The 20,715-nt window shown below is 37.4% G+C and overlaps 1 protein-coding gene across 2 annotated transcripts in view; it reads right to left on the minus strand.

Moving 5' to 3' along the window:
• LOC306878372 (cell adhesion molecule 4-like) overlaps positions 1-20,715 on the minus strand; it is a 151,260-nt gene continuing 130,545 nt past the window's right edge. Inside the window, exons 5-9 of one of the 2 annotated variants that reach the window (XM_079430686.1) lie at positions 20,092-20,182; positions 17,489-17,661; positions 12,884-12,961; positions 7,576-7,704; positions 1-1,564 (exon numbers count right to left, since the gene is read on the minus strand). In XM_079430686.1, the coding sequence (XP_079286812.1) occupies positions 1,455-1,564; positions 7,576-7,704; positions 12,884-12,961; positions 17,489-17,661; positions 20,092-20,182 (581 nt within the window). In that variant the 3' untranslated portion in view covers positions 1-1,454. The remainder of the gene's footprint in view (positions 1,565-7,575; positions 7,705-12,883; positions 12,962-17,488; positions 17,662-20,091; positions 20,183-20,715) is intronic. The other variant, XM_079430687.1, reaches the window with a different exon arrangement.

A 20,715-nucleotide genomic window follows, 5' to 3' on the forward strand; every position in this document is an offset into this window, starting at 1 on the left:
GTCGTGCTTGGTATCTTTCCCCTATAAAGATGTACAGTTAGCTATATCAACAGCGACGCAAAGACTACAAAATAAACAGGAAGTGAAAGACGAAGAGTAGACGGACAACTAGAAGGAAAGACACAAAGAGGATCAAGAAGGACAGAAGAGAATGAAAAAGGAGAGAGAAAAGTGGGTACACGGCTGTTTCTACTAGTAAAACTAAAGCATGGGAAGTATACAATTTATAACATTTACAATTATAATAACAGTAAGAATAATAACAATAACAACGATCATAATAGTCCAAATAATAATTATTAAAAACAATTAAGACCTCTGATATCTTTTAAAGACAAACGAAATATATATTTTTTAATTTTGATTTTTTTTTTGTTTAAAGATGACGTAACAGTAGTTTGTTCAGTTTTGCACCTCTAAGCTAATATTCTGTGTTAGTACGATAGCATCGTTGGGTAATGCACGCAAAAGTAAATGTGTTTTTTTTTCTCATTTAACTTATTTTGTAGAATTTTTCATACAAATAATGACTTTAGAGATATGTTTCATTGTGTAAGCGTTTTTGTGTTGAGCAATCGAAAAAAACAAATATTGAAATTTCTGACATGTTCTCTCCAAACTCCTTCCTGTTTTTTCTCACTCAAGTCGAGCTCCACACGGTTTCACGTTTTCAATGATTCTTCGCGATAATTAAGCCCCTTTTTACAGCGTCAGAGTGAGCGGTCCGCTCCAATTCATTCTTCTCATAAAAGAGAACATGTCTAATCCCTTAATTATTAACAAACAATAGTGGAGAGATAGCGGAGGGAGAGGAAGGAGCATCGGAGAGCGGGAAACGGAGAGTCACCGAGAGGATCAAAACGAGAGGAACTTTTCTTCAAAAGTCAACAGGTTTTGGCCAACGTGAGCAGATAATGGAGTTGCCGGATGAAAAGCGCAGATGAATACTTTATGAGGACGGCTCTGAGCTCTCATCGCTGTCATTGGTGGATTTATTGTCTACCAGCTCAGTCTCTGAGGCCCGAACGCTTTGGCAAACGCAGGGAATTTCAATTTGCTCACGTTGGGACATTCAATAGCTCATAAGGCCCTTTGCGGTTTCCCACAGCGACGCCGTTTCACCCGGTTTTAGATCAGCCTGTTTTGAATGGGCACTTTTCTCTCCTGGTCCTACAATTATGGCTAGTTGTCTATCGTGCTCACAAGTAAAAACAGAAAGAGAGTGTGTGTGATGGTCTCTTTCAATCATAATAATTATCCTCTCCTCTCGGCTCTCTCCACCCTGCTCCATTATCCTCTCCGTCCTCTCCTTCCCACTCCATCTTCATATGGCACGATTGTGATTCCCTCTGGTTGTCGTAGTGGTGGTGTGTGGGTCTGTTTGGGAACAGTGTGTGTTGCGGTGTGCACTTTGTAGCGGTCCAGTGTTTCTGAAGAGCTCCACTAGGGCGGCGCTACAGTAGGTACTCCTTCTTGCCCTGGCTGGCATCATTACCGTTGAGGAACGCCTCCTGAACCTCACCGTGTTCATCCAACCCACTGGCCTCGTGAGTCAAATATGAACCTTGAGAGAAAGAAAGACAATTTCATCAGAATTAGGTTCATGCTTCATTGCAGGAATTAAAACAACAACAACAAAACATATTAAATCACTTGCTGAGTGAAATTAGATATTTTCTATTAAAACAGGACTTAATTAATGTTGTCTTAATTATTGTCTCTTCCTGCTTTGATTTGCATTCCATTAGAAGACTGAATACTAATAATTAAGTTTATATTTAAATATTATCTTTTAAAATCTTTTAAATCTCTGTTCTGGTTTAGCCTTTTAGTTTAAATCACCCATCATTAAATAATTGATTAAATACATATTAGTGTGATCTATGTTCACTTTTTATACAACAACATTAATTAACAGCAGAATTCACAAAAATCATTTTAATTTAATTTAATTTAATTTATAATTGTTTTTTTTGACAAAAAACAAAGACAAAAAAACAAACAAAAAAGCTTACTGAGATGTAAGCCTTGAGAAAACTTCCCAGTATCAGTGTTATTTCAGTATTATTTAGTATTATTCAAATATTCTATTTTATATACTTTAAATATATTTGTTATAAACAAGGAAAACGTAAAGGAATGGTTCAGCCAAAAATTTAAAATTGTCATCATTCTTTTATGTAATTCCTATAAGTTAGTGTTGATTATTATTTGGAATTAGCTTTTATTTTTATATTTTCAATTTTCATTTTAGTTAAATTTTTTTGTAATTTTATGTGCTTTTGTCATTTAATTGTTTTTAATATTTCAATTTAGCTTTATATTTACTTTTAGTTCTAGTTTCTATTTTTTTATTTTAGTTTATTTTTATATATATATTTAGTACTAAACTTATTTTAATTTTAGTTAGTTGACAAAGCAACATTTCAAATTTTTGATATTTTTAGTTTTCATCTAATATTTATATTTTATTTTCAGCTTTATTTCTAATAACAAAACAATTAACTATAACAACACTGCCCCACATGACAACTAGCCCCTAGTGCCCCTCCATATTATTATTATTATTTTTTTTTTATATAGTATTCTCAGTGTATTCTCATTTGTATGCATAACTATCAGTATAATTTTTGTACGTTCCCTCGTGTCTTCACCTATGCCCGAGTGTCCTCAATCATTATGTCTCAAACTTAACTGTCCCCTGGGGATTCATGCTGTTTTATTAGATCGCACACATCTAAACATTCATCATCACGTTTCTGCCAGTTACAGCTTCTTTTGCAGGGCCAGCAAAAGTCATCTACTGTAATTAGGGGGAACTTATGCAGATCAACTTTTAATTATTCACTAAATTCATTAGGAATAATCACCTCTGACATTTTACTGCACCGTCAGCGATTTGGTACAGTGCGACCTTTTTATTCACATCATTATATGACACAATGGTTTTGCCTCTGTGGCTAGGAGACAAATAACTGAAATAACTCGGGCAGAAGTGACTCTGTGGCACCGGCACGACACCGTTTAATTAAAAAAATCGATCTTATGTACGTGCAATTTTGCTTTCCTAAAATGCAAGTGTACAGCAGAGACTGATGGGGCCATTAAAAACAGTGATGTCGTGGACTGTGCAGGACCAGCACAATGCTTCAGAGCTGTAATGTACCTCTTCCTCTGCCCTAAGATTAATCACTTCCATTCTGCCTTTCCAGCCACCCCAAGGTTAGACAGGATCAACCCTAATGCTCTCTGTCCCTGAACCGATGGGTGAACTAACTGCATTTGATTGGCAGGTGAGCTCAGGTTCCTCCCCGCCTTCTGTCTCCGCCCCAATTTGTGGGTGCCGTGATCTTTATTGGAAACGGTGACACACAGAGATGGCCAGAAGTTCTTAAACAGTTCAGGGCCGAGGTAATTAAGTTTTCTTTATAGATGCGCCACGATACGGTTGATGAAAAAAGGCAATTAAACATGAGGGCCGTGCCCACATTTCCCTGGGCTACATCTCTATATCACAGGTCTGGCACGGTCCTCTGAAGACTTTTTCTTTCTTTCTCTTTTCTCATCTGAGCACATTTACACAAATATATGTGCCCTCAGGAACCAAAAAAAAAGAAGAAGAATACACCTACACCAACTATTCTCTCCTCCTGATTTTATTTTACTCATCCGTTACATCACCTTTGGGGTGGGCGGCATGATCAAAATCTCCAACAGGATCACTAGTGCGATATTGATTTAATACAACAGTTCCATAACCAAAAAGATAATACAAGTAACCTACATTTCAAACTACATTTGACCAGATTTGATCTCTTTATCTCTAACCAAGAGACAATTTCCAAAAGAATCCAAAAGATTAAAGGCTGTTCACAAACAAAGTAATAGTAAAAATAGTAAAAGTAATATTATAACTAAAACACTACTGCTCAAAAGTTTGTGGTTGTAACATTTTCACCAAGGTTGCATTTATTTGATCAAAAATACATTAAAAACAGTAATATTGTGAAATATTGTCGCAATTTAAAATAACTGTTCTCTTTTTTAATGCATTTAAAAATATTTATTCCTGTGATGGCAAGGTAGAGTTTTCAGCAGCTATTACTCCAGCCTTCGGTGTCACATGCTCCTTCAGAAATGATCCCTGTGAAGAATTTCAGGTTTCAGGCCCTATCACAGCACAGAAACTGCACTTGTTAAAATTACAAAAGACTTGCTTCTTGCGTCACACCAAGTCTGCATCTCATTGCTAGTTTTACTTGATCGTAGTGCTGCGTTCGACACTATAGATTATGACATACTCATAGATCGATTACAAAATTAATGAGTATTTAAAGGCAGGCTTTAAGATGGTTTAGATCCTAACTGTCAGATCGCTACCACTTTGTTTATTTAAACGGAGAGTCATCTCAATTATCACCAGTAAAGTATGAAGTACCACAAGAATCTGTCTTAGGTCCTCTGCTATTTTCAATATACATGTTGCCCCTTGCTAATGTTATTAGAAAATGCGGGATTAGTTTCCATTGTTATGCTGAAGATACTCAACTATATATCTCAACAAGACCAGATGAAACTTCTAAATGATCTAAGATAACAGAGTGTGTTAAAAATGTAAAAGATTGGATGACCAATAATCTTCTCCTTTAGGCGCCAGGGTTTTTTTGAAAAAATGCTGGATTTTGACATCAAGATTTCAAAAGCTTGTGGCTTGAAAGGGCTTAAAGATAGAGATCTACTGTAAATTAGAAAAATGTTGGGCATGACCGAAAGTTTATGTGGGGTGTAAATATACTCATCTAATTTGCATACTATGACGTCATCAGGGGCGGCCCTCTTGAATTTCATTGAATTTATTGATTTTTTTGTTTGTTTTTTTTTTGTCTTTTTCTCCTCATTCCAAATGATCAGAAAAGAGGAAACCAACAATAAAACAGGAGAAAGTACTAAATTATTACTATATTACTATACTATATAGTAGTAAAACGCATGTGAACAGTAGCCTACTTTTTGATCAGTTCATCAGTAATATTCAGGAAATAATAGATATTGAATGGATGTTTGAACTTATTTGCATGTTGTTGTTATTTTTTGTCTTTTTATCCTCATTCCAAATGATCAGGAAAAGAGGAAATCAACAGTAAAACAGGAGAAAGTAGTAAATTATTACTATATTACTGTGCCATAGTAAAATACATGTGCCTATTTTTTGATCAGTTGACCAGCTATCTGCCCAATCAGGTATCTAGGTGACAGTTTATAGTTCTTGAGAGTATGGTACCTCTCATTGCATGGCAAAGCGCACAGACCTACCCCAAACTGACTGCACCTGTACTGTCTGCTGGCGGCCCTTGGAGCGCGCGCGATCAGAACAAACAGCGCAATCTGGCCGATCATCAGAGAGCAACAGCTCTCCTATGGACACTAAGACCACGTCCACCCCTGCCACCCCAATCTCTGTTGGGCAAAGTGTTGAAATGATCACTTGTTTGTGCTTTGTGAATGATCGCGCTTTGCCCAGCGGCACCATTGCGCGGAAAAGATGTACCGGGAGAAGCGCGATCATTAGACGGCCGATCGTCATTTCCAAAAGGCAAAAATTCCCCTTCAGAGTCAGAATCGGCGAATGACATTTGCAACACATCCTCACAGTACAACGTTTTATTAGCCGTTTGGCGATTTTCTCTCACAAATCTCACAATTTACTATGAACTGAATTGCTTCCGCATCAATGACACGATAGCTCACTTACTCTGCTATTTCCTCGAACAATTTTGGTCTAGAATCGAAGTACTACATGTCTGCCATCTAGTGGAAGGGAATACAAATGAGCCATTACACCAGATTAGGAACTACAGCCCATTTCATGAAGTATGACGTCTTGTCGCAATTTTGCGACTTTGGCGCTTAGAGGGTTCAGATAAGACAGAGATATTACTTATTGGACCAAAAAACAGTACACAGAATCTCTTGGATTATAATTTGCAACTAATCATATTTCCAATGTTACAAAAACAGCATTCTTCCATCTTAGAAACACTGGCAAACTATGAAACATGTTACCTGTTTCCGATGCAGAAAAGCTAATTCATGCATTCATGACCTCTAGACTGGACTATTGTAATGCACTGCTAGGTGGTTGTCCTGCATCTTCAGTAAACAAGCTACAGATAGTCCAAAATGCAGCGGCTAGAGTCCTTACCAGGTCAAGAAAATATGATCATATTACCCCAATTTTACAGTCTCTGCACTGGCTACCTATTCAGTTCCGTATCATTTACAAAATATTATTACTTGCCTATAAGGCCCTAAATGGTTTAGCACCTGCGTACCTAACTCGTCTTCTACCACGCTACAATCCAACCCGCTCCCTAAGGTCGCAAAACTCTGGACTTTTGGTTGTACCTATAGGATTGCAAAGTCCACTAAAGGAGGTTGCGCTTTTTCACATTTGGCTCCCAAACTCTGGAATAGCCTTCCTGATAACGTTCGGGGTTCAGACACACTCTCTCTGTTTAAATCTAGATTAAAGACACATCTCTTTAGCCAAGCATTCACATAATGCATTTTATAATCTTGTACTGCAGTTATATCAGATCAAAAGAACATTATTATTCTTTAGCTTGGGTTGAACAAATAATTTTTGCTTGGATGGAACAGCAGCTACGCTAATTATGTCTCTATTTGTTTCTCTGTTTCTGCCACAGGATTAGCATCCCGCGGTAACTGGGAATTACAGAAGCTTCGGTCTGGATCCAACCTTAAATGATCTGAGATGACCAAACACCTGAGAAGAGATGATGCCAACCCCTCAGAGGACCTCAGACAACATACAGAATTACCAAATTTTGCCATAAGTTAAATATATTAAGTTTCTAAAATATATAAATGCTTAAGGAAGAGCATTTAGTAGAAATATAAAACTTTTATAATATTATAAATGTCTTTACTGTCACTTTTGATCAAATTAATGTGTCATTGCTGAATTAAAAATATTAATTTATTTAAAAAAACAAACCAAAAAATCTTATGATAGTGCTTATAACTAATATAAAAAAAACTCAATATTCAAAATACTCTTGGAAAATAGTGGATATAAACACCTGTTGAAACACAAATGCTTTGCATTTCTTGCTTATATACACCCCTGTATTCATCCTCACACCTCACTCTGTATTTTCACATTACTCAATGTTTCCTCATAGCTGTCACATGAAGAAAAAAGGAAAAAAAGAGCAGTTTTGCTCACTGATAAGAATCCACTGCAATATAAACAATAAAAAATCTCTACAGAGTAATATTTCTTTCTACCATCATATAGTATTTTATACAGCCCATCTTTATAACACCAACTACTACTTTTTTCAATTCTTGTTCATTGTTGGCTCTCACTGCACCAAACACCAACAAACTGGATGAGTGATTGAAGCTGGTGCAGTGTGAACCAGCCTTTATCTTCCCCTGACACTCTCTTTACCGCTTGGATATGTTACTTCCTCCTTCTCCTTAGAAGGTGAGGTGCCACATGTCAGTGTGTCGGCCACAGTTTAAGTGTTTGTGGAGAGAGGAAGTCACCTTTCTGTCGGACTGAGCACCAGATGGTGACGATGAGCACACAGATGACAGTGAAGACCAACAGAGCCAGGATGCCCCCGATCACTGCATACGGAACAGCACTGTGGGTTTCCACCACTGCCCCAGGGTCTGAGACACACAAACACACAAAAAGGTTTTAGCTTTAGCATTTTAACTCAAAACAAGTCAAAGTGACTTGTGAAAACTCACTAAAACACCCTGTTAATTTATTGCTTGCGTTTTAGTTAAAAGAGACAAGGACTGCAGAGGAAATCATCGGAGTCTGTGTGTGAAGTTTACAGTAAAGTTTTACCTAAACTGGCAGATAGGAAACAGTGAGAGGCAGACAGACACTCAGAATCATCAACACATGAGGCTGGACAGCACTCTTAAATATTTAACAACCTGTTTACACCACTCAGCGGTGGGTAGAAAAGCAAAATAGGAGAGATGGAGACAGAGTGAATGAAAGAAACAGAGAGACACATAGATCGAGCAGAAGAGAGAAAGTGACATACAAAATGAGAACAATGCCAAGACAGAGTGAGGAAGGAAAGTGCTGTATGTTTGATTGCAGGGCAAAAATCAACACCAATTAGAAAAGTTTTCATGAGTGCCTGAAAAACAACCCTAGTTAAAAAGTAATATATTTAAAATACATTTATTTCATACAAGTAGTTAAAATATTTTAACATATTACTAGCATATTGCTAAAGACTTGCTGATATGAAAATGATAATTAAACTGTATTTGGAGTACTACTTGTGCATAATGCAGATTTATTAATATTAAGCCAAAAATGTTTTATTGTCACTATTAATGAGGATTGCATGATCTTTGAATAATATCGGCTATTAAATGCAATATTCAAAGTGTACCTCAAGTATACTTGCAATAGTTCCACTTTAGCACAATCAAATACTTCAGTATATCTTAAACTTCAGCACTACTTTTGCATAATTAAAGTGCATTTTGGATAAAATTAGTTGTTCCAATTTAACAGACTTTAAGTATATCAGTTTAGTATAATAAAGTACAGTTGCAGGGTATTTTTATAATGCACATAAATATGTAATTGTATTGCAGTATACTTAGCATGAAATAAATCTATTTCAAATACATTTTAGTATATTTATTTTTCACTAGGGAAGACAAACCAAAGACCCATTCTGTCCTCGTTCTCTCACCCTCACCTAGTTCCAAACCTATATGACTTTAATTCTGTGGAGCAAAACTGCATCATTCTAAACCTGTATGATTTTTAACCAAACAGTTTAGTTTACTATTGACCTCCACTGATCCCACAAAATATCTTCCTTGTTATTCACAGTAAGTCATACATGTTTGGAATGACATGGGAGTGAGTAAATGATGACAGAGTGTTTGTTTTTGGGTGAATTATCCCTTTAACAGACATGTTCACTATGAACCCTCATTATATAGAAAAGAGCTGTGTGAGAATTCTTCTAATTTTGTGTTTCACAGAACAGCATATGGGGATCGGGAACCACCAGAGTAAACTATTTTTATTCTATTTTATTTATTTTTATATTAAATTAAAGGTAAAGTGTGTAATAATGTTTGCTTTCAAAAACAATTCCCGTGTTCTATTGGTAAGCCAAACTGATACCCCCCCCAAGCTCACACCATCGGTTGAGCTGATGTTGCCATGTGGTCGAAATTTTCAAACAAATAAAAAAATGGTTTCATACAGTCCCAGTGTTTACATTTTTCGAGGGAAATAAACCTACAAATTGCTTTACTTACAGTTGTCTCTGCATATTAAGCTGGGATAAGAGAAACTATTTAAACATCAAAAGAATTACACACTTCACCTTCACCGCAAACGCTTCAGAAACAGCGGGAGAGCTGGAGAGAGGGAGGTCGCCTTTGAACAGGCTGTCGAGTAACATTTCATTAGGAGTCCGTTTCAGAGACGATGAAAAATTTACGCTGCCCCCTGCCTCACGCACACTTTTCAGGGAACCAGCCACCCGGTGCTGAGGAAGTGACATTAAAGAGCACATCTCGCTTCTACTTGCAATTGTCTTTCTCTTCTAGTCTGTTCTGGAAAACATAGTCTTTATCCCTTCAATTCTTGCTGGAAATTGAAGACAGCAAACAATGCCAGTAAGAAAGAGGAAGAGCAAGAAATGAGAAAAGGTGTGTGTGAGAGAAAGTATGAAAGATAGAGCCAGCAAAAAAGTGTCATAGAGTCAATGACTGTGCACTTTGAGCTGCATGAAATGGAAATGTTAGGAAATGCATCTGATATCTTCTGCAGGTCAGTGTGTTGGAGCTGCTGTGTGAGGTTTGTGCAGTGTTGCGTGATGCTGATGTCTTGCAGTACAGTGAAGTCTCTTAGTAGTTCTGTCAGGTGGGAGGATCAAGGGCTTCCCGTTTGACCCGACCTCACATCCCACAACATGAATGACAAGCAATGCCGTGTAGAGCCAGGCCTCTTTTAAGGAGTCATTGTGTCTTTTTTTGCTCTCTTTCAGTATGAATTTCTTCATCTGTTCTCAGGCTCTTAAATTTGAATGAAAAACAAGGCACAGCAGCTGAGTAGATCCTCTGGAGAGCAGTGCTAGTGCTTCACATGACAAGGGCACTTGGAAGACAATAGGATTGTGTGCACATGCATCTCAAGGAACATTATTAAACGCAAAAAATGAATGAGAAGATGAAAAGCTAGGCGTTTTAGCAGGAGAAAACATGGAACCAAGCTGGTTTCAAAGTAAGCATTGGAGCAGAGCTGTCAGGGAGGAATTTGCATATGTTGAGGTGGAGAATGAGGTGAAAGACAATTAAAAAACTGGATTCGCATTTCCTTAAGGAAATAACAGTGCTTGCAAGCCAGCAAACAGTAATGTTAATATTTAAGGTAAAATGGTTTTTAAAAAAAAGCTGTGAAACCAAAGACAGAGACAAGGAAAGACAGAAATCGACTAATATGGAATACAGATGGATGAGTAAGCCTAATGTCTTGTCTTTGTAGCTTGAAGATACTTACAGAAGGAACAGACCAATCACAAAGTAGAATGCAAATATTTTTTTAAATGCATGTAAGCAAAAAACAAAGCTGAGTTCCAATTCACCTACCGATACTGTACCTTAAAAGTATGTCCTCATTTTTTGGGACATACTATTACGTCCTAAAATTGTTTTTAATGGCAAATAGTTATGCATAGTTATCTTGGCACAGGTAACATCCACATTTAATTTAATTTCTTACTGTACAGTAGAAAAAATAAGTATCACATCTTCCAGTCGTGGAACTTGCGGAGAACTCTCCCTCATGTTTTTGCATAATGTTTATGGCCAAACTTATATTTATAAAAGTTCATGATGTCATTGCAGATGAAACATAACATGGACAACATTGAATGAATATTTTTCTTTACGTTAAATGCTGATTATTAATCACACAACACCTTTTATCTTAACTTTTCCTTTCAACCATCAGTCTTGCATATCTGGCATGTTAGTAGTTTTTTTAATACTTTGTATTTGTGTTTGTAGTTCTAAAGCAAATCCTCCTCTATAATATTCTGCACTTTGAAATTTCACAGGAAATAACAGACCATCCAGGTACCTTTGGGAAACTCATTTCAACATACCATGTTTGAGACCGATTCATTTTTAATTTCGAATACTATTTAGGATGGACAGTATGCGAATTAGGATGCAGCACAACTGGAGTTCAGTATGCACATACACTATATGGACAAAAGTATTGGGACACCCCCTTGTAATGAACAGGTTTGACTACTTTAGTCATTTCAATGAATACAAATCTTAATGTTAAATCATATAATGATATTCTAGGGAACTGTGTGCTTCTAATTTTATACCAACAGTTTGGACAGGACCCTTTCATATTCTGACATGACAATGGTTCTAAGGGAATGTTCAAAAAGAAATGATTGATTCAGTCAGTGTGGAAGAACTTGACTGGTCTGCAGAAAGCCAAGTCCAAATCCCAGCTGAACACCTCTGGTGTGACTTTAAATGCAGACCTTGAGTCAAAACCTCATCACCAAACACCAATGACTTGTACATCTGGGTACAGTAATTTTAGACACTTTCAAAACTGTTGCAACAGAGATGGAAATACAATTTATAAATACATTAATTATGTTTCCATCTTTGTTGCCACAGTTTTGGAAGTGCCTTCTTCTGTTCTAAAGAAGGGGGTGTCCCAATACTTCTGTCCAAATAGTGTATGTACAAGTCATTGGTGTTTGGTTATGAGTTTTTGCCAGAGTTGTTCAGCTGAGATTATTAAGTCTATTAATAAGGCAGTTGCATAACAACTGTTTCTTGTTTTATTTGGGTTTTGTTTATTGATTACTTAATTAGCACAGATGCATGTTGCCCTTAATAGTTGAAATAGAAACGCATAATTCTGAGGTCATCAAAATACTCCAAGTAGAATGTCTGGGTTGTCATATAGTAATTACTGTAATTACAACATGGCATGAATGCACCACAAGTCAATAGCACAGCCGAATTCAATTTTTAAATAAATATAAACTTTACAATAACCAAAAACAGATTATATGAAGGGCTAACAGCAATTCACAACGACAAAGAAACCAGACATGACAGATTTTCAATAAAAGTTGCTTGAAACATTGAATGTATTTAAGCACTGTCAACATATGGGTTTTCCAAAGCTATAGTGTTTAACAAAATTATCATCCATCCATTCTGTAGTCTCAAAAATTACTGATAAGTTTTCAATGGAATACTATATCATTCCATTGAATAGGATATTTCTTATCATATGGTCAGTCACATATTATCAACCAGAACCAATTATCCTGCATTCACAGAGGAGCGTAACTCCACACTGCCGCTCTGTGAATCTCCTTTGGAAATGAATGACTTTTGGTTTTATAGTTTGTCACATCCAGTGAAAAGGCAGCATAAGGCTGAAATTATGAAGAAAATAATTTGCAAAACAAATGAAGCAAGCAGAAATAACTGCAGAAATTTGTGCAGAATAATGAGAAGACGAAAAAATAACCCCTTTACACAATTAAACTCATTACACAAATAAAGAGGTTAGCCAATCACAACAGAGGTTGGCTACATAATTCTTACAGCTACAATAGCAAAAGCAGCCTGACTTATTCCAAGGGAAAGAAAGAAATTTAAATGTAGTCATGCAAAACTAAAGTATGACTATTTTTGGTGCAATAAACTAACATTAAGTGCAACCCAGGGGGAAAAAAGTGAGGTAAAAGGGAAGTGAATAATGTAATGGAGATGAGTTAAGGTGAGGCGATGGAAGAAGGGTTACCTTGGTATTCCTTTGTAAAGCTGGAGGATGGATGGGTGGGGTGAATGAAGGCAGGATGAGATTTGGGAGGGACAGACACTACAAGGGAATGGATTTACAACAGGGTTATTTAAGAACTACTGCAGCTACATACAAGAACATGCAGGGGAAAACACATGCAGAATGAGGCCTATCAGTGTGTGAGTGAGTGTACGAGTGTGTGAGCAAGAGATAAACCGTGATGTTCATGAATTACACCCCTCTGCCGGGGTCAAGGGTCTCTTTGTGGGTAACATCTCCAGCCAGCAGGGTGCAGCAGCTTCCTGTTCCACCCTTTCATCTCTCACCACTGCAAAATACTGCAGTTACCATGCACAGCTCTCTCTTTCACTGTAATCTTCAATCCCCCCGTCCCAAAGATCATCAATCTTACTGCTCTGCTCACCATCCTCCACACCTCTAATATAAGCACTAGCCTCATCGTTCTTTCTCGGCTCATCTCGTTCCTGTTGCAGCCTCGCAGCTACTCTCTCCTCCATCTGCATATGGTTCTACCAGCATTTTATGCAACAAAGAGCAGCACCACAGTTTTCGGTTTCGTATGTGTGTGGGCTTCAACACTCAGAGGGATTAACAGCTTGGTACCAGACCAATCGATAACCGGACGCAGATCAATATCCCAAGACCATCATGACTCTTCAGAAAGAGGAGGGCTGCTAATCATCCCTCTCATTCCTCTTCTCTTTCTTTGTAGCAAAAGATTTCGCATTTACATAACAGGTCAGATATTTAAAGGTACAGTTTCCTCAAAAACAATTCTTAAAGGGATCATTCTTTTAAAAATTACTCTTAAATGGACAGTTGACCCAAAAATGTGAATTCTGTCATCATTTACTCACCCTTATGTCGTTCCAAACCTTCCAATGCAACATAAATGGAGACATTCTTCAGACCATAAACAAAGACTGGCACAAAAGCACCATAAGAGTTTCATGAATATTGACTAAGTCTACTGTAGTCTTATTATTGATTTGTGCAAGAAACTAACCAAAATATACACGGGGTACTAACTGATATCACTGTGAACTACTGTGACCGGATCATTGAGTTTGAAAACTTGAATCAATTCAGAAAACAAAATCAGTAAGACAATTTTGTGAAGTAATAATAATAATAATAATAATAATAATAATAATGTTTAATTTATATAGCACCTTTCCCAGGCTCAAGGACGCTCTACAGGGTACACCAATACAACAAATACTCATTACAAAGAAACAATAACAGTGGACATTGGACATTTGCCCAATACAGTAAGAAAATAATACAGTTGCATTTAACACAGAAAATATAGTAAGGACATAGAAGTAGAAAACAAATGGGACAAATACACAATGCAATTTAGTGATAGTGTTGATTAAACAAATATGCTTTAAGCTTGATTTAAATTCACTGAAAGATCTTCTCTTTTGTGTTCTACAGAAGAAAGAAAGCCATCCAGGTTTGGAATGACATGTGGGTGAGTGAATAATGACCGAATTTTGTTTTTGCTTGCCCTATTCTGTCACTCAGATCCTTTTTTCTCATTACATTTCCAGTCCCTCTTTCCTTTATCCTCACTTTTCGGTGCTCCCATTCTCTCATTCATGAGTGTTTTTCCAGCACTTTTCCCAAAACCAATCATTTAAAAGGTGTTTCTTCTTTCCTGCTTCCTGCACATCATTACAGCTCAGGCTGATAAAGATTTCATCACACAGATGTTTGGGTGAATCGTGTCAGAAATATTGTTCTCTGCGTTTTTGGGACTCTGGGTTTTGTGCCACATTATAGCACCAAAGAAAGAGAAAGTGGCAGATCTTCAAGTTGTTCTAATCCTCCGTATACTGAGTCCGTAAATCCCACAGTCCCACACCTCTCCCCTCTCAGCTCAAAGGCCAAGTCTCTGTCGTCAACTCGACACACTCCTCGATTCGCCACGCTTAATATTCCTGTCATAACTATCCAAAGGTAAAATATGACATTTTCAATTACTATATCCCCTCTTGCTCATGCTTTCTTCTCCTTTTCCTGAGTTTCACTTCATTAATTAAGTGCCCATGTTGTTTCTTCCAATTAGAGCCACAGCTCATTACTGTGCAACATCTTTTTCTCTCTCCTGCGAGCAACGATGGCTCTCCTTCCATCTCTTTCTCCATCCATCCTTTCACTCATTTCAATCTCGTTCGATTGTAATGGTTTTTATCGGCAGCGAGGTCCATCATGGGTAAATACTGCTGCTGTTTTACATAAGCATGTCTCCAGGGGAATGTCCTTTGACCGTTTAACCACTGGACAAGCTGCATATGTGGAGGTGAGGAGTACACTCACACATATTCATATTTGCTTTGCTTTATAAAATAGTTAATGGAGATTTAGAGTAAATGAAGATTTCTACCTTCTAATCTTCAATCTAGCACTGAGACACCTTTTACATTTTTGTATTTTCAATAAAGCGTTATTTAGCATGTTAAATAACAGAGATTTCAGGTTTCGCTGTTTTTGTGTAGGCAAAACCTGAACCCACACAGATACATTTAAACGCACATTAAAATGCTTCTTAAGTGGGTTTGGTAAAACAGTGTGTACCGAATATATATGCAAATTTAAAAATTTCCAGACAGACAGAGATAACGCAGCACAGACAGGCGTACCTGTTGAGCCATGTGGTAAATACACACTTGCATATTAGTCAGAGTAAATTGTGAAATTTCTGAAAAACAAAGTCTCCTCCTCCTCTGTCCCTTTGCCTTCCTCATTTCCCTATCTGTATCACCCTGATTCATTTAGACTTTCCTGACTCATTTTGTCTTTCTCTCACCCTCCTCCAGTTTATAATCATCATCATTGCTCTTCATTTTGCACTTCATGGTCACTTCAGACATAAAATAAATCAGTGAGAAAAAGTTTGTCAGTGCGAATCAGCAAGATATTGAGATCAGCATTCCTCCACCCTCTCGTGTCACTGTGACTGCTGACTCATCATCTCGATGGTTCTCCCTCATCCTCTATCAGCCTTCAGCAGTCAGCCATTTCTCTCTTTTTTAGTTGCACTGAGCATGGGACTTCCAGCAGATGAAGCCTAAATACGCTGATACCTCTGAGAGTTAACACCAAATCATGTTCATTTACTCCCACACAAACACATTCAATGGGAAGGTCTGTGTTCTGTGTAGGAGAGCAACGAAAGAAAGAAAAAGGAAGGAAGGAAGAAAGGAATGAAGGAAGGAAGACTGGATATAGGGAAGGAAGGATAGAAGAAAAGAAGAAACAAATAAAGAAAGTAACATAGAAGGGGTGGAAAAGGCAAGAAAGAAGAGGGAGGAGGGAATGGAGGAAAGGAGAAATAAAGAAAGGATGTAACTAAAGGAATATGAATATAAAGAAAAGGAGAAAATGGGAGGAGGGCTAAAAAGGGGAAAAGAAGGGGTGGAACAAAGAAAGTAATGAATGAAGGAGGGAAGGATGAAATGTAGGCAGGAAGGAAGGAAAAGCAAAACACAGGAAGGTTGAAAGGATGAAAACAAAGAAAGGACTAAAGGAATGAAAGTAAAAAAATAAAGGATCTACAAAGAAAGAAAGAAAGATTAAGGAAGGTAAGAAAAACAAAGGAAGGTAAGAACTGGAAGGAAGGAAAGGTAGAAAAAATAGAAGGAATTGAGAAAAAAGGAAGGAAGGAAGGAACAAAGGAAAGACAGAGGGAAGAAGAAACAAAGAAATTAATAAAATAATGAAGGAAAAAAAAATTGGAAGGCTGGATGAAAAGAAGGAACAAAGTGAAGGAGGAAACAAAGGAAGAAAAAAGAAACTAAGGAAGAATGGAAGGATGGAGGGAAGGAGGGAACAAATAAAGGGGAAATAAAGGAGGAAGTAAGGAAAGATGGAATGCATAAAGGAAGAAAATATGGAAGAAGTAAAAGAGGGAGGAAAGAATGCGGGGGAAGGAAGAATGAACAGGCACAGAAAGGGATTCCTAGGACATTTTCCGAAGTGCAGAGGTGTTTCAAAGCTAAGAGGCTCACCTACACAGAACCGTGGATAGAACGAGTGGAAGAGAGAGGGAGCGAAGGATAGAAGCGGGATGAAAGATGACATTCCCACCCACCTGTGCTCTCCGAGCTGCCTCGTTAAGGTGCGTATTTGATGGCTGTCGTTACCATGCAAAAAAAGGAGGAGGAAAAAAGAGAAAGAAAGGAGGAAGACCTCTGGGGATCTCATTTCTTGTACTCTTTCAAAATACATCACACATCCTGCGGGTCTACAGACACAGCTGGAAGGTGCATTACTCTGAACAACCACAGGGGCAGAGCGAGAGGGGGTGGACTAAAAAAACACATACCATGGTGAGAGAACAAGACTACTTTGTCGCCTTCAAAGCAACAGTAAACCACCTCTGTAGCTATAAAGAACCCACACTGTTCTCGAACGGAAAAGAAAGTGTAGGTGTTCATGCGTATACATATGGAATTGTTTTGTAATTCTGAGAGATGTGAAAACAGGTTTCAAATGAAAGCCTACATACTTTGACATGCAAAAATGTGGACTGTAGTTTAAAAGGGCTCATGTGACCGGGCATGTTCGTTTTCTTACCGTACACCAGCAGTGTGTAGTGGTCGGCTGCACGGCCGTAATTATTATGCGCCTGACAGAGGTAGGTGCCGTTGTGTGATTGGCTGAGGCGAGACATATGGAGAATGTTGCCTGTTTTCTCCGCCCTCTCAGGAAGAGTGTCGTTCACTCGCGACCACTGGATGTCACGTGGTCTAGAAAAAAAGACAGAAAAATAAGACATTATATTAAAGAAGCAATCAAGAATTTATCAAAGAAGGAACAAGGCATTAAAAGAAAATCTTGAAAAACACATCTTCTCTAAATAATGAGGCACAAGGGACGAAAGAGAATAGAAATCAGATCATATAAAAAAGATGAAAAAGACATAAAAGGATTGGGGGAGAAATAACATTTCTTAATCAGTATTTTTGTCTGGTAAAAAGTTAAACAACCTTAAAACAAATAAGTTATTTTAAATGATTTGTGTAAAATAAGATTTGTTTTCAGAGAGTATGTTGAATTAATTATTCATTGTTTATTATATATATAAACCCCACTGATTTATTTTTCTTTTATCTCTGGTGAGCTTCTGAAGTATGCATCTAATGGACACATTACTAACCCGTCCTCATAGAGAAGATTTGTGAATGGCAGTGAAGCGACTCGACACTAGTATGTCACAACATTTTCAATCCACCCGGATTACATTTATACTACACGCATTAAAACAATGTACTTTTTAATGGTTTCAAAGTAATTACTTAACTTTGTACCTACTCAAAGTATGCAGTTTTGGACTCAGACATTTACTTGTTTCTTTCCTAAACAATTCAGTGTTTTGGAATGAATCAGTAGAGAGAATTATTCAATGACTCACTCATAAAGCCATTTGTTTTTGTAATTTTTCAGAGAGAAATAAAGAAGAGATGATAGTCCTAGCAGATAATATCAGCCAGACAGAGACAAAAGAGCATGAAAGGAGGAGATTACCTAACACACACACACACAAACAGCTGCGAGGTGATCCAAAGCAGCAGGAGATACATGGAAACTGTAGGGCAAAAAGCCTGAGGCTTAAGTTCTGAGCCCACCGCCTGTGAAACGCCTCATCCCTCATCCACCCTGGCCAGAAGACAAGTCTACGTCATCACCCATCGTAATCCCACAGGACATGTTTAATTACAGCCCTCACAGGATTCGGCATACAGTACCACACACACGAGCACAAACGCCGAGGATGAGCCAACCAGAGCACTGAGGAATAATAAACACACCCCTCCAACAAATGCAGATTGTGTTTAATTGGTGATTAATGTCGGATGAACATGATGGTAATGGCTTTATAGCCAAGCAGCACGACGCAGTGTACTGTGCGTTCAGTTACCGTAGAGCGGCATCTGGATCCATCTCTCATTCCTCCCATCAATACACTCATTTATCTCAACCTATCCAGAGAGCGGTCTCTCTGTGGGTGGGCAGTCTATTCTCATTTCTCATCACCGTATTGTGCAATCTTCAAACATGCCCCTACAATTAAACATTTACACGTTTCACACTCTTTCACCCTAACACATAAATCACTTAGCCTTTCATTTCTCTTTCCTAGCTAAAACTCCTCTGAGCCCATCTTTCTTTCTTTCCTTCCCTCACTCTGTCATTTCCCCATTTCAGCGTAAAATGAGTGGCAGCTCAAGTGTCCTCTCTATCTCTCCATCTTTCGTTTCTGTAGCGCTCCCTTACGAGGCTCTGGAGAGGTTTAATGGCTTTCTGCTCACAGCCTCTTAGGGAGAAGAGGCTCAGTGACCACGGTCGAGCCGTAGAAAAACACAGACTGAGACAAACATGCCTTCTGAAGGAAGAAAGCGTCTGTGCTCACTGTGACATTGGTGAGGTTGACAGAGGGACACTTTCTCCTTCAATATAAGACGTTTAGTGTGGAAAAAGATAAATGTCCTTGAAAAACTCTGAAACTTCATTCCAATTTACCAAAAACACTTGCATCTGTTGTAGCAATAATATTACATTAATTTTATTGTATACTGTGTTTGACTTCAGTCTTTACTGCTACTTCTATTTATATATTTTATATTATTTATGAATAAATAAAGATTGCAAGTGTAATAGAAATTATAATGTGCAATAATTTATTTTCTTGTTTTATTTTATTACATACTGTTATTACTTTTTATTACCTCCAACTTTACATCAAAATTCATTTACTTCTAAAAAATAAAAGACTTTATTTTATAAATAAATAAAGGTGGCAGTAATTGTTAGAAAATAATAAATATACAATACATTTTTATTTTAGTTTTCCAGTCACTGTTTTTACTGTGTACTTTGAAATTGAAATTGAAGGTGAAATAATGAGAAAGAGATGGGAGAAGGAACAGAGGACGTAGTCAAGGATCATCTTTGTTCTGAGCCGTTATACTTTAGAGCTGGATTGAGATGATCCTCTTTAAGCATTTTGGAGTGTTAAAAGATGAAAGCTGTTCTTGTGGGACCAGTTCAGATGATTAGCTTTTAAAGCACATGTAGAAACAGAACTTCACACGCGCTATCACATCCATCAAAATCTCCCACACGCAACCTGACAGATACATTTCCAAAGAAAAAAACACATTCTCTTGTACACTCACAGTGGGTTGCCGGTAACGGAGCAGGTGAGACTGAGGGAGTCTCCCTCTCGAAGGATGCCCTGAGGGTGAATGATTTTCACTGTAGGAGCAACTGCAGAGATAAAGAGAAGGATAGAGAGAGGGGATAAAACAGGAAAAGAGCTCTGTCACAAAGTCTAGTGAACACATACTTCAGTTGCAGTATCCCGACTAAAATCAATCCTCACAAGTTACTGCTTTGAAAAAAATATCTGCTCACTCAACTGAATGTTGCTCTGGACTCACAGTTGATTTTAATAAAGCCAATGCGAAGAATATTATAATAATTATAATAAATAAACACATATGAATACAGTTTTTTTTTCTTAAATACACTTTTTATTATTTTAAACCATGTTTACGAACTATTATTCATTATTTATTTGGGATACTGTAAGTAAAATTAGATTTTTCATAAGAACTTAATATTAACAAGATTTCTGAAAGATCTTGTGACACTGAACGACTAGAGTAATGGCTGCTGAAAATTCAGTTTAGCCACCACAGCAATAAATTGCATTTCCTTTTTTTTTACATTTAAAATGTAGTAATATTTCACAATATTCCTGTTTTTAATGCAGTTTTGAGCAAATAAATACAGCCTGG

This window comes from Barbus barbus (assembly GCF_936440315.1).
Source record: "Barbus barbus genome assembly, chromosome: 12".
NCBI classification, from domain to species: domain Eukaryota; kingdom Metazoa; phylum Chordata; class Actinopteri; order Cypriniformes; family Cyprinidae; genus Barbus; species Barbus barbus.